Source organism: Myxocyprinus asiaticus, chromosome 45 (assembly GCF_019703515.2).
Source record: "Myxocyprinus asiaticus isolate MX2 ecotype Aquarium Trade chromosome 45, UBuf_Myxa_2, whole genome shotgun sequence".
In the NCBI taxonomy this organism is placed as follows: Eukaryota; Metazoa; Chordata; class Actinopteri; order Cypriniformes; family Catostomidae; genus Myxocyprinus; species Myxocyprinus asiaticus.
In genome coordinates this window covers 13,204,479-13,216,934 of record NC_059388.1, presented here as the reverse complement: position 1 = coordinate 13,216,934, position 12,456 = coordinate 13,204,479, and the positions used below count along the sequence as shown (strand labels likewise).

The window sequence follows — 12,456 nt, the reverse complement described above, 5'->3', positions numbered from 1 at the left end:
AGTAACAAGTGCCATATCCTGTCATACATCTATGCATCAATTCAAATGTGTTCACCTTTTCCTGTGGCACTACTGATTTAATTTCTCCTGGAAAAGGGAGCTCACACGTTCATACATTTAACAACACTTCCAGCTTTGGCCACTGGGGGCAGTGGTTTGAATTTCTATGTCATATTACGGAAGTAAAGTGGGTTTTAAAAAACTCTTTGGGGTTTTCCCAAAATCCCTAAACCAAGATCAAAATTTTCAGTTGTATCTCCTACTACCTAAAGCTTTCAAGCAACATCCACCAAACTTAGCAAAGACTTTCAGACTGTTATGACTCGAGGTGGGATGTCTTTTCTAACTGATCGGGATTATGGTTTTCACACACCAGACGATCAAATCTGAAAATATCTCATAGACTTACATTGACAGAATGTTCAAACAGGCCAAGACTGACTGACTGACTGACTGACCGTTGGGCCTGTAAAACCTTCAAACTACAAACCTTTCAAATTATTTTAAACTTCACACAAGGCTTTGTTAATCCAGCATCAAAGTTTGTCTTGACAAACTTTACCTATCTAGTTGACTTCTGTTGTTCTTCTTAAAATAATCTTACACCCTACATTTTTGGCATTTGCATACATAATTTAGCCCATTTACAAGGATCATCCTCTTGAGTCAAAGTCAACTAAAACTAAAGTCAAACACTTTCATATATAACAAAACAAGAACACCACTTCATGTTGACGGCAGATGATTTCTCTGTCGTCACATAGCTGGAAGCCATGCAGTGCAGTCTTTAGTGACTGAAGAGCACAGTGACACATCTGCTGTCTGCGTGACGCCATCTATCCAACTTAATGAATATCAGAGGGACACAAACACACACAGTCAGTGCTCTACTAAATAATACTGTAATTAATCCAGCACTCTTTGAGGTGGCCTCACCCACAAAATAAGACTCTGAAAATATATCTGTAATAATGTATAGACCCTGTGCCTGTGTATTTGTGTAATGAGAGCTAAATGCTCAAAATGTTATTTAAAAACCTGCCTGAAATTGGGTGTATTGATAACATTTTCTGCAATGCCCAGATCGGCACAATTTAAAGCAGACCAGATCCTCCTTCCATTTTTAATTATTTTACTTCCTGCAGTTCTTATAGTGTGTCTGTTTTTTTCTGTACTATAGCTGTCTGAGAGTAAAGACAAAGTGATAGAGCTAGAAAAGACTTTGGTCCAGGACAGAGAGGGTAAAATAAGAAAGCTGAGTGGAGAAGATCCGACTCCTGAGGAGCTCATCAACAAGATTGAACAGGTACAGAGAATAAGTTTTACGTATTGCCCTTTTTAAAAGGCTGACACGCAGCAATTTTTTTTTGCCCCTGAAAATGAAATTCAAGGGCAAATACTGCCTTCTCATGGAAAAGTTAATTTCTGACTCTTGTGTTTTTAGTTAGAGGTGCACCTAGTAGATAAAGAGGCTCAGCTCTTGGAAATGGAACTGGTGTATGAGCAGGTTACGCGCCTCTCGCAGCGTATCCAAACCAAAGCTGAGAACGGTAAAGAAGACACGCTGCATCTGGCCAAGAAAGTAAGCTCACAGACAGTACATTCACTCTCGCACACATCAAGGCAAAATGGTTTAGATTATTTTTGCCAAGACAAATGTCTCTATCATACACTTACACACACAATCTCTTTCATGTCCCTCATCCCACAAAGTAGTTATTTTGTTCACATTTTCTTCCTATCACCACTTCTTAGACCCTGATGCCCTTCAGTCCTCATAGTCTCCAAAAAACATCAGCTGCCCACATTAATTACCCGCTCTCTTGCTCTCTAACCTATCCTTCAGCTTGACTGAACCTCCAATTAATGTGTTCTGTTCCTGTAAACATTGACGGACATGCAGCCAGTAGTAGTGCATTTAAAATGTGTGTGGGTGTGTGTTTCAGCTAAACGAGTTACAGGCCCAGATCAGAGAGCGCACTCGTAAAATGATGGCAGTGGTAGCGGAGCTGTCCATGCGGCAGGCGCAGTCTATGACCCTGCAGAATGAGATGAAAGAAAAGGAACTACAGCTGGACTTGTGTCATCAGCGTCTAGAGCAGGGCCTGCCTCCCTCAGACACCATAGAGCAGGAGTGGCTGCGATGTCTCCGAGATCAGAACAGACGCCAGGCTGATGCAGAGAAAAAAGCCAGGGTCAGCCTCTGAATTCCATCAGAAAGACACAACACAAACTAAATACAATGTTATACACACTAAAGGCACAAATGACACAAATCTTACAGTAGACCTGGATGAGTGGATTCAGATCCTTAAATATGAATTTATAGGTGAATCTCACATGTCCAGGTCATATTTCACTATTTCAAAAGAACTGAATTATATTTAACTTATAGAAAATTAAGTCTATTTTAGAACTACAGTATTAGACTGTTTGCATTGTGACACTATTGTCATGACAATTAAACATATTTTTCCCAGAATTTTTTTTTTTTTGCATAATTTACATGGTAAAGTTTTTATACATTATGGTAGTATTTGTTGCCGTACAAAAGTCAACTATATCTGCAGTATCGAACTGCCTAGTTCTCAAAGTGTCTGGAGAAGAACAGAAGCTAGTGTAGAAGAAAGAGACAGACAAGATTTTTATTTTTTAATATATTGTTAAATCCTTTAAACTCGGATGGGGGCCCACGAGAAAACAATAATTATCAAAATATTCATAACTAAAGTCTTGACCAACACAAAATAGTTATCATTTGAAAGCTTAGAAGCTCGACTTTACAATGAATGTAGGCATTATGACCGAAAACTGAACAAGTGTTTTTGAAATTTGCAGACAAATCAGAAGTGTTCTGTTTTGATAATTTATAAATAATTTTGCACTGCATATATTATTGTAATCGGTAAAAATATCAAACTGATCAAATAGCCATGTGTCGTTGAAAAGCTCTCAAAGAGTAGAATACAACAGCCTTTTTGTTTTACTCACAAACAAAAATATAGCGAGTAATAGCTATGTATTTGACATACGTGTTACATGTAAACAGGTGTTGCTTATATGCCGTGTTTTCACTTATAAGCTTAATGCACATAACAGCATATAACAGCACATAATGTGCTACCTGGCTAAAAACACGTTAGCTTTCCTGGGTTAGATGACTTTATCGGAAATGATGTACATTGTCCAGCGTCATGGAATGCTAAACCAATCGTATTAGGATTCAGATCACTTCAACCAGAAGTGGAAGTCATCCAAATATGGGCAGAGAGGATCGTTCACTCTAATTACATATGGCCACATGGAGATGGTACCAAGTACATGACACAGACTTAATGATGGCTCAAATGACACAGAATGGAACTGAATGAAATCTCTTTACTCATTCCTGCATGCTTTGGAGAGAGAGCATACCATTAGTCATTGTTGTATTTGCATGTGTAATTCGTTTTTATGTACAATTATTATGTTTTATTTGTTTGGAGATGTTTTTTTGAACACTTTTTGTAATGCTAAAACTGATTGCTTTGTCATGTCAACACAACATTTTACTTGGGTACAGCTGACATGATTGGGAACAAAACAAAAGCAGTTTTTGAGAGCTACCTTATTCACACCCTAAAATATATTATTTAAAATGTAAAATTAAATTTTTGGCTCGTTTTTTTATGATTTTTCAGCAGTATCTTTGGCTGAGAGCTTCTGAAGTTTTCTTTAAAATGATGCCAAACACTTAACCCTCCTTGTTTTTTTTTTGTTTTTTCTTGTTTTTTTTTTTCAAGTTATATTAATTTTGTGCTTGCCACTGAAACAAGAAATCTTTAAAAACAACTTCAGAGCTTAAAGGGTTAAGTAAGTGCATTTAGTGTGGACTGGTTAAGTGCTCTCGGAACAGATGTTTTCTGCTGGCTCTTTAATGCTGAGACGGTAATGAGGATTTGGGGAGGATTTGGGTCTTATTCGCAGATGTCACTCCATTTGTTGAATCTTCAAATGTTAGTTGTGTCCTACTTAAAATGAAAATATGACCAACACAGTACAATTATTGTCATGTTTGTGTGATATAGATGCATCTGTTAACGTCATGCTTGTGTGATACTGATGTGTCTGTGTGTTTGTTTATGTTTGTTAGCTGGCAGAAGAAGAGGAGTGGAGCCAGCTTCCGAATGGTGTTTACACCACAGCTGAGCTTCGACCCAACGCTTACATACCAGCTGACGATCATTTGCCTGTGCCCAAACACTATGGAGCCCTGGCCCCCTTCAAACCCACCGAACCTGGTGCAAACATTCGCCACATCCGCAAACCAAAGCCCAAACCTATTGAGATCTAGAGAGTGAGTCCCCCCACTTTAAATCACCAGCAAACTGATGACACTTGCAATAAAAACATAAAAGTCCAGATGTGCTCCCATGCCTAAGAAATCTGGTCAATTTCCTTAGAACAAGTGATGTTAACAAAAGATTTGATTGTCATATGGGTCTAATTTCAGTGCAGAGCTCTTTCTCATCATTCCAGTGAAGTTCTTGCTGTTAGGATGCGGGAATTAAAATCTGCTAGAGCTGTCGGATGGGAGAGAAGTTACACATAATGCTATGCCCTCTGGAGCCATGCAGAGCCTAAAGGATAATGAGAATAAACAACGAAGTAAAATAAAAACATTTAAAGTTCAACTCTCTCGTTTGCATACCAATGCTTACAGTCCTGTCTAACGCTGCCGACCACTGATCTAGATACAGCTGTAGCTAAATAATGAACTTCATTAATTAAACGCATTTCATACAGTATGTGTAGTAGCTCAAAGTGCTTTACAAAGAAATAACCTTTTAAAAACAGCTGCAACATGAATGCAATGCATAACAGGCTCACCACTGTAATTGCAAACATACAGAGGCAGCAACTTAATATAATCTTTTCAAGAAATGCCTATTGAAAAGAGGATTTACAGAATACAAAATGAGTATAAAGAATTTGTATTTCTTGTTTATTATAAATATTTACAAATGTACCCAGTTGACCCCATCTGACATCTGCTACAAAAATCCCTTTGTTGTACCTCTTCCATGGAATGGCATCTCTGTGTTTAAGAAGGATCAGCCAGTGCATAATTTCAGCCATATGTATTGGCATATATAACAGTTGAAGTCATGTTCATATGGGAGCCAAAATTTTAAAGAACGGATTGACAGCCAGGAAATAATCTTTGGTCCTCAGCATGATTTTGGGCATCAGTTTTTAGTACAGTATAATGTCCCTGACATTGAAGTTTCAGTGCATTATTATGTCACCTATACACACACACACACACACACACAATGAATTAAGGTCCCCCACACTAATTTCTCTGAATGTCTCCCATGTCCCCCCCCCCCCCATTTTCCTTTTTCTTTTTTTGTCTTGCTGTTTTTACTTGACTTCGAAGCCCAGCTTGATCACAGTCTGCTTCAAGGCCGTCTCCTCCACAAACCTGACGTCCACATTCTCCTGCTCTTCAAACGGGTTTTGAGCTGAAATACAACATCCATACAATATTCACTTTACAGTCAATTACAGCATTCACAGGTCCAGAATATTTATTCGGAATGACTTTACTTCTGAAACAGCATACCTTTTTCCTCCCTGTCCGAGAGAATTTTGGCGAGGTAGTTTAAAGGCAGAAACTCAAAATAGAAACTTGACTTGCCGTGATCGAGCAGCATTGAGTCCTACAAACAGATTATGTGCTGAGATGATAAATATGACAGCATGAACACAGTTGCTCTGATCAATGAACCAAGACCAAAAACCAGTCTCTTAAGAGTCACAACACTCGATTTTTTTTCGTTGCAGATAAAGAGAAGAAATGTATGAAGAGCAGCTGTAATATTTCATTCAGAGTCTAGTCTAATAAACACTGTTTCACCTGAGTATTAGATGCAGTTTTTTTGGCAGATATTCAAACCAGTTTTAAGATGGTGTTTTTCTAAATAAAGAGAGCCCCCATATTCACCTTGCTCTCTGGGTATTTGTCAAGAAGAGTTCTGACGTATTCTCTGGAAATGCACGCAGATGTGATGGGGTGATCCCATTGCTGACTCACCTTCTGCCCCATACACTAGTCACAAAAACATAAACATGATTAAGGTCAACATGAAATGGCATTCGCAGCCCAGTTTACTTAAAATGAGAATATAGAGGAAAATTTGCTACAGAGACAGACCAAATTTGTAAAATTTTTATGAAGGATAATACAGATTAAGATTATGTTTCAATAAGACCAGAAATGTGTATTAAAGCAATATTTTGGGTTCAATACAAGTTAAACTCAATGGACAGCATTTGTGGCATAATTTTGTGGCCACAAAAATGTATTTCAACTTTGAAAAAAAAAAACATTCTTTAAAAATAAAAACCTGAGTAATTCGGTGAGTAAAGACGCTGACTACCACCCCTGGAGTCGCGAGTTCGAACCTAGGGGGTGCTGAGTGACGCCAGCCAGGTCTCCTAAGCAACCAAATTGGTCCGGTTGCTAGGGAGGGTAGAGTCAAATGGGTTAACCTCCTCGTGGTCGCTATAATGTGGTTCTTGCTCTCGGTGGGGCGTGTGGTGTGCATGGATGCCGCAGAGAATAGGGTGAAGCCTCCACATGCGCTACGTCTCTGCGGTAATGCGCTCAACAAGCCACGTGATAAAATGCGCGGATTGACGGTCTCAGAAGCGGAGGCAACTGAGATTCATCCACCGCCACCCAGACTGAGGCGAGTCACTACGCCACCACGAGGACTTACAGCGCATTGGGAATTAGGCATTCCAAATTGGGGAGAAAAGGGGAGAAATCCCCCCCCCCCCGGGTTACAGTGAAGCACTTACAATGGAAGTGAATGGGGGCCAATTCGTAAACGTTAAAATACTCAACATTTGAAAAGTATAGCCACAAGACATAAACAATGTGTGTAAACATGAGTGCAATGACGACCTAAACCATAAAAACCTAAAACGACCGTAAAAACATCAATTTAAACAACTTTACAGCTCAAATACTACACATCTTTTAACATAAGAATTAATGTAAATGCTTTTCTAAAATTATAATCTTCATATTTCTGCCTTTAAACCAACGAAAAAATGTACTTCATTGACTTCCATTGTAAGTGCCTCACTGTAATCTCCATTTCTTTTTTTTTTTTCACTAAAAATATGGATGAGCTGAAATAATTTTTGTGGTAATCAACATTATGCCACAAATGCTTTCAGTTAAGTTTAACTTGTATAAAACCCGGAATATTCCTTTTATAAAGTAAACGGTGTCCATTTTTATTTCTTGTTGACTTAAAATGCAGCTAAAGGGAATATGGAATTTAATATTCTAAATGTTTCCAAAACAAAGGGAAAAGCTGAGAAATCATAATGCATGCATAATGACTGCGCTTCTATGAAGAACAACAGGACTAATCACCAAGGGGGAAATGGCTTGTACTTTTTTGTTGTACCTGCCTCATTTCCTTACTTGGCTGCCGTAGGACTTAAAAACAAAGGCTTAAGCCCAGACACATGCTGTGACCCAACAGATGACCACAAACATGCTCACATTCCATTTCTTTTACACAGGATAATTTCTCCAAAAGAGCTCTAAGGAGGAACTATGGGCTGCAGTGACACTGAAAGATTTCAAGAGGAAAGTTACAAACAAAATGTTACCTCAGGAAGTCTTTTCAGAATGCTAAACTTCAACTGCTCATTGGCATCACTGTTATCTAGATCTGTCAGAAAAATATAAGCATTTTCACATTATAGCATGTTCTTGAGTGCCTTTTTGCTTTAGGATGGCTGGAACTCTGCAGTGACTAATCAGGATCTAGGCCAGGAACTATTTATTTTATAATAGAATGTGTGGGTGCTTAAAATAGTACCTGTCATAAGACGTGACACAAACGGTTCTGTAAGCTGCAGAAGGCCGTGGTCCACGTACTGGAGAAAAGTGTGCCGTGGAAGACAGCGGACTCCAAGCACACTCAAAAGAGTAGAATAACCTACACAAAATACACACACATGTACCACTCAAGCTATTTAACCAGTTCTAACCAGCTGCATGATGTAGAGTAAACAAAACAGAAGTATCAGATCTGCAAATAGTCTTTCAGCCAGGCATGAGCCCTGGCCAAAGCATTTGTGTCAAAGAACAGCTCCACCCTGACAGATCTGGCATGCTTCAGATTTAAGAAACAGCTCTTTTCCTCACTAGGTCGTAGAATCAGCGCAAAAACTTGACACACCCAACAGCTACATTTCTTGGGATCCATTTGGAATTTGGAGAGATGTTCAGTTGATTAATGTTCAAATGGTGCAGAATTCTCTTCGGTCAGTAATTGGAAAATTAGATAACATAAAACATGTCCCTTTTTCTTGTCATCTTGGGAACATTAACTCTAAGCTGCCTACCTTGACATCATAAGCATTCCCAATGCAAAGGCTTTTCCTTTTAAGGCACCTCATTGTTACCAAAATCTAAGGCAGCATCACATATTCTTTATGGAGAAGACAATCACAGAATGCACTTTGCCAAGCCAAGTGAAAAGAAAAAATCAACCAAAAATGGAGGACGATGCGAGAGAAGTTTTGACTATAAATAAACTGGCAAGAATCGATTAAAAAATTAGTTTCACCCTACAGTGTATTTGTATGCTATGTTTTTTATGTTCATTACTTAAGAGTATTGTGTTGTTAGCTTAGCAACATGCTAACGTCAAACCACGGACTATAAAGAGAGGCGGGTCATTGGTATACTTATCAATGGAAGAAATCGCAACGGTGAATATGATGGCTGAAAGAATGAATGTCCCACTGACGTCTCGACTGTCAAGTCATGGGGCATTCATAGAATTTTACATTTTTCTACAAATTCTACAAGACAAGTCGGAATCCGTAATTACTGTAATTTCGACATGTAAATGCACCATTATCATGGTGCAAGCGCATTAACTGGTCCAGCCTGAATAATACTATGATGATGTCATCAGAGTGCGCAGAACATCGGAACCCCCACCTCCCAAATGTACTGAAGTTTGTTTGGGAAAAAAGTACTGTCTAACCTAGAGATCACAAACAAATGCAGTTGTTATTTGTTCCAAATTGCATATAGATTGCATATAATCTATACAGTTTTACACTTAGCTACATATCCACAAATGTGATGCACTTCATCACTCTGTTTGAATGGGCAGCTACCACGAATGGTCATACACAGCATTATAGAGCATCAAATAACATTTATTGTTTGAATCGCTCATGTAATCGGAAAATCTTTTAATGTTGAAATGACAATGGATAAAATGAATGGGAAATATCTCATGCTCAAGCACCCACGGGATCGGCGCCAATGCACTCTCCATGCATACACTTGTGACAGTCGCTCACCCAGTCTATTCTCTGTTGTCTGCATCGCCATAAACTGTACTTTTTAAAGTATTAAAATCGTTCTGTTATCGCAAGCCCTTGCGATATGAATATCGTAATATGTACATTTGTGATATTTCGATAAATGCGAATACAATATAGCGTCCTGCAGGCTGCCAGCGGTGCTGAATGACCCGGCTTGCCTTAAAGTGACTTTGGTCAAAGTCTTTATAGCAAGTCAGTCCACTCAGCGGCCATCTTTGGAACGCTCTCGCGCAGACTGGGAAACAATTTTTTCCAATGTAAACAAGTGGAATAAAAGTACAGCTTCTGTCTACTTGAATGGAGAAAGACTGAAATCTTCAAAACAGTTGGTCAAGATTACGATCAAAGAAAATATTTCAAATCAGCAGTAAAATCTGACAACACTGGTATCATAATTTGTTCTGCTTTACCTCTGATTATGCTAAAAAAAAACAAAAAAAAACACAAAAAAAACATTCCCGGCTTGTCTAGCTAATGCCCATGCACGTTCTCAAGTTGATTGACAGGCGGTGTCTGTATCTTTACCTATAAGGCGGAACTTCCTTTCTACATCCGTTGACCACTGGGCATTCCAATTTCTCCCATTCATTTTAATAGAAGCGGCCTGTCTCTGCTTTGGTCAAACTCTATTGGAATCAATTATAAGAAGAGACTCTTGTGCGCTCCGTGTTATTTGTGTGGCGTGCAAAGTTTGTTCCCATGTAGAACATTCAAAATCACTCCATTTCAGATAAGATTCTGCCTTAGAAGGTAGTGGCCTATGTACTGTAGGTATAGTAAACTGTGAAGCAGCTCACTATGTTTGTACAGCTTGTGAGGGAATCTGGGTTCCCCTTACCTGGAGGAAGAGGCAGACAGAGCCCTTTAGTTGCTTCCAGAATGCGAAACATTACATGAAGCATGGCCCACTCCTCTGAACTGCCCTGCTGCTTACTAAAGCAGAGAGATCATCCACACGCACATAAACAAAAAAGACAAAGTCAGATCAAGCAATCACACTTTCCCACCTCTTTCCCCTCCAATGAGGAATCACTACATTAGCCCACAGAGGATGGGAGCACTTACAGGCAAAGCACCCAGGGGCCCAACTTCAGCTTCTGCCACACCGATTCCAACACGTGCCAGACCAGTTCCAGCTAAAAAGACAAGAATACAGCCATTATAATTCTAAGAACACATACAGAAACTGCAGAACTAGGACAACACCCATCCCCTGTGAAATTACTGAAGAATCCATCATGATGTTTAGTGGACATACACTCATGCTATCCTCAAATGACAGCTGTCGAGAATGTGAATAATCTGACTCACTTTCACTTCCTTTTTTCATGGAGAGCACACATTTTGCTCACTTTAGTTTCACTTGAGCAAGCTCACTCACTCTCACATATGCTTACACTAACATTCATTAACACAGATCATGCACAGCTTCTCATATCCTTATACCCATCCTTGTCTACAAAAACAGGAAGCACCACCACACGTCCATCTGCTTCCCTTCTGGTCTCCCAAACAGACTCAATTAAGTGTCAATTTGGAGGAAATCGATATATGTGCACATCTTGTTTTTTTTATTTTTTATTTATTTTTTTACTTTATGTAATAAAAGAGCAGTACATTATTGTTTTTCTTTTCCAGTTTTCCCAGCAGAAGTGAGACAACTGTCTTTTTTGATAAAGGACAAAAGTTTATCAACATAACTTTCAGCACAGTCGACAATTAACAATTTCTAACATGTACTGAAAGAGGTCTCTGGCATATTAATACAAGAACAAACATACATAAACACATACCAGCTTTGCAGTATAGTTCACCACCAGCAAATCAATCTTTTTCTTCCCCAGTCGTGACAAGTGCCTGTTCAAGTGTTCTCGGAGCTTGTCCACCATCTAAAAAAATAGAAAATAAAACTTCTAAAACGCTTAAATGCAAAACAAAGCTCAATTCAATCCTATATTAAAAACAAGCTCCAAACTTACAATGTAATTTTATGTTGGTTGCAGGAAGTTTCATGGAATGAAGCTAAATTGTTTTATGTTAAATGTCCTTTTTTGCTATAAATTCAAATTCTTGCCCAGTAGGTGGCGATATGCACAAAGAATGCGAGAAAGTGGAGATTTACGTATAGTAAAAAAGGACTTAAATATTGATCTGTTTCTCACCCACTCCTCTTATATTACTTCTGAATGATTTAACCACTGTTGATTACTTTTATGCTGCCTTTACATGCTTTTTGGAGCTTCAAAGTTCTAGACACCGTTCACTTGCATTGTATGGGCCTACAGATCTGAGATATTCTTCTAAAAATCTTCGCTTGTGTTCGGCAGAAGAAAGAAAAACATACACATGGGATGGCATGAGGGTGAGTAAATGATGAGAGAATTTTCATTTTCGGATGAACTATCCCTTTAAACAATATGGTTTTTTTTTTTCACATAAATGTAGGCTACTGACAGTTAGGAAAGGGGGTGGAAATGTGCTTGATTATCATGAAAAGTAATTCACAATGCAAAACATCTTAATGGTCCAAAAACAGACTTAATTTTCTTTATGCAGAATATAATTGAATTATTATTTTTTCTCATTAGATTTTTGTGTGAAATATGACCAAAGAATTTCTGGACAGTTTTTATAACCTGACCTTTCATTGAATTCTTAAAATAAAGTCCTCAAATTATTTATCCAGCTTATCCAGTCCAACTCGATAACTTCATGATTGACTCACTACAGATTGGATCTAAGTTTCTGTCTGTTTCAGAACCGGAGTGGGTGGTCCATAGACGAATAATAAAACTTGAGGAAAATGACAGTCACAAGAACATGTTCGAGCACCCATGGGAACATTCAAAGTTCTCTGTGTGAGGTCAGAGTCTGGTCCTCTGTTTCTGATTAAGGCTCATCACTGTCATTGTCAGAGTTTGTGTACTTGTCAACACTTGTCCCGTATTCTCTCTCATTTCAGAGTGTTGCAGCTGACCATTGGTGAAATGCAAAACAACTGAAAGGCACACCACTTACCAGGCCCACCAGCATCCTCTG

The 12,456-nt window shown here is 38.7% G+C and overlaps 2 protein-coding genes and 1 long non-coding RNA gene across 6 annotated transcripts in view; 2 read left to right on the top strand and 1 right to left on the bottom strand.

The window, feature by feature from the left end:
- Window positions 1-7,677, top strand: part of ccdc146 (coiled-coil domain containing 146) — a 36,363-nt gene extending 28,686 nt beyond the window's left edge. Inside the window, exons 15-19 of one of the 3 annotated variants that reach the window (XM_051687882.1) lie at window positions 1,181-1,306; window positions 1,445-1,582; window positions 1,947-2,195; window positions 4,133-4,336; window positions 7,588-7,677. In XM_051687882.1, the coding sequence (XP_051543842.1) occupies window positions 1,181-1,306; window positions 1,445-1,582; window positions 1,947-2,195; window positions 4,133-4,333 (714 nt within the window). In that variant the 3' untranslated portion in view covers window positions 4,334-4,336; window positions 7,588-7,677. Of the gene's footprint in view, window positions 1-1,180; window positions 1,307-1,444; window positions 1,583-1,946; window positions 2,196-4,132; window positions 4,833-7,587 lie in introns of those variants that run through there. The other 2 variants (XM_051687881.1, XM_051687880.1) reach the window with 2 other exon arrangements.
- The window catches only part of gsap (gamma-secretase activating protein), a 19,911-nt gene continuing 12,416 nt past the window's right edge, over window positions 4,962-12,456 (bottom strand). For both annotated transcript variants that reach the window (XM_051687883.1, XM_051687884.1), the window contains 9 exons: window positions 12,436-12,456; window positions 11,211-11,306; window positions 10,483-10,553; window positions 10,256-10,350; window positions 7,890-8,009; window positions 7,678-7,739; window positions 5,990-6,094; window positions 5,609-5,705; window positions 4,962-5,507 (listed from right to left, as the gene is read on the bottom strand). The exon at window positions 12,436-12,456 is cut by the window's right edge and continues 41 nt beyond it. In XM_051687883.1, the coding sequence (XP_051543843.1) occupies window positions 5,407-5,507; window positions 5,609-5,705; window positions 5,990-6,094; window positions 7,678-7,739; window positions 7,890-8,009; window positions 10,256-10,350; window positions 10,483-10,553; window positions 11,211-11,306; window positions 12,436-12,456 (768 nt within the window). In that variant the 3' untranslated portion in view covers window positions 4,962-5,406. The remainder of the gene's footprint in view (window positions 5,508-5,608; window positions 5,706-5,989; window positions 6,095-7,677; window positions 7,740-7,889; window positions 8,010-10,255; window positions 10,351-10,482; window positions 10,554-11,210; window positions 11,307-12,435) is intronic.
- Window positions 11,315-12,456, top strand: part of LOC127434865 (uncharacterized) — a 1,200-nt gene continuing 58 nt past the window's right edge. The window contains exons 1-3 of the long non-coding RNA XR_007896104.1: window positions 11,315-11,779; window positions 12,176-12,280; window positions 12,380-12,456. The exon at window positions 12,380-12,456 is cut by the window's right edge and continues 58 nt beyond it. This is a non-coding gene — a long non-coding RNA (uncharacterized LOC127434865). The remainder of the gene's footprint in view (window positions 11,780-12,175; window positions 12,281-12,379) is intronic.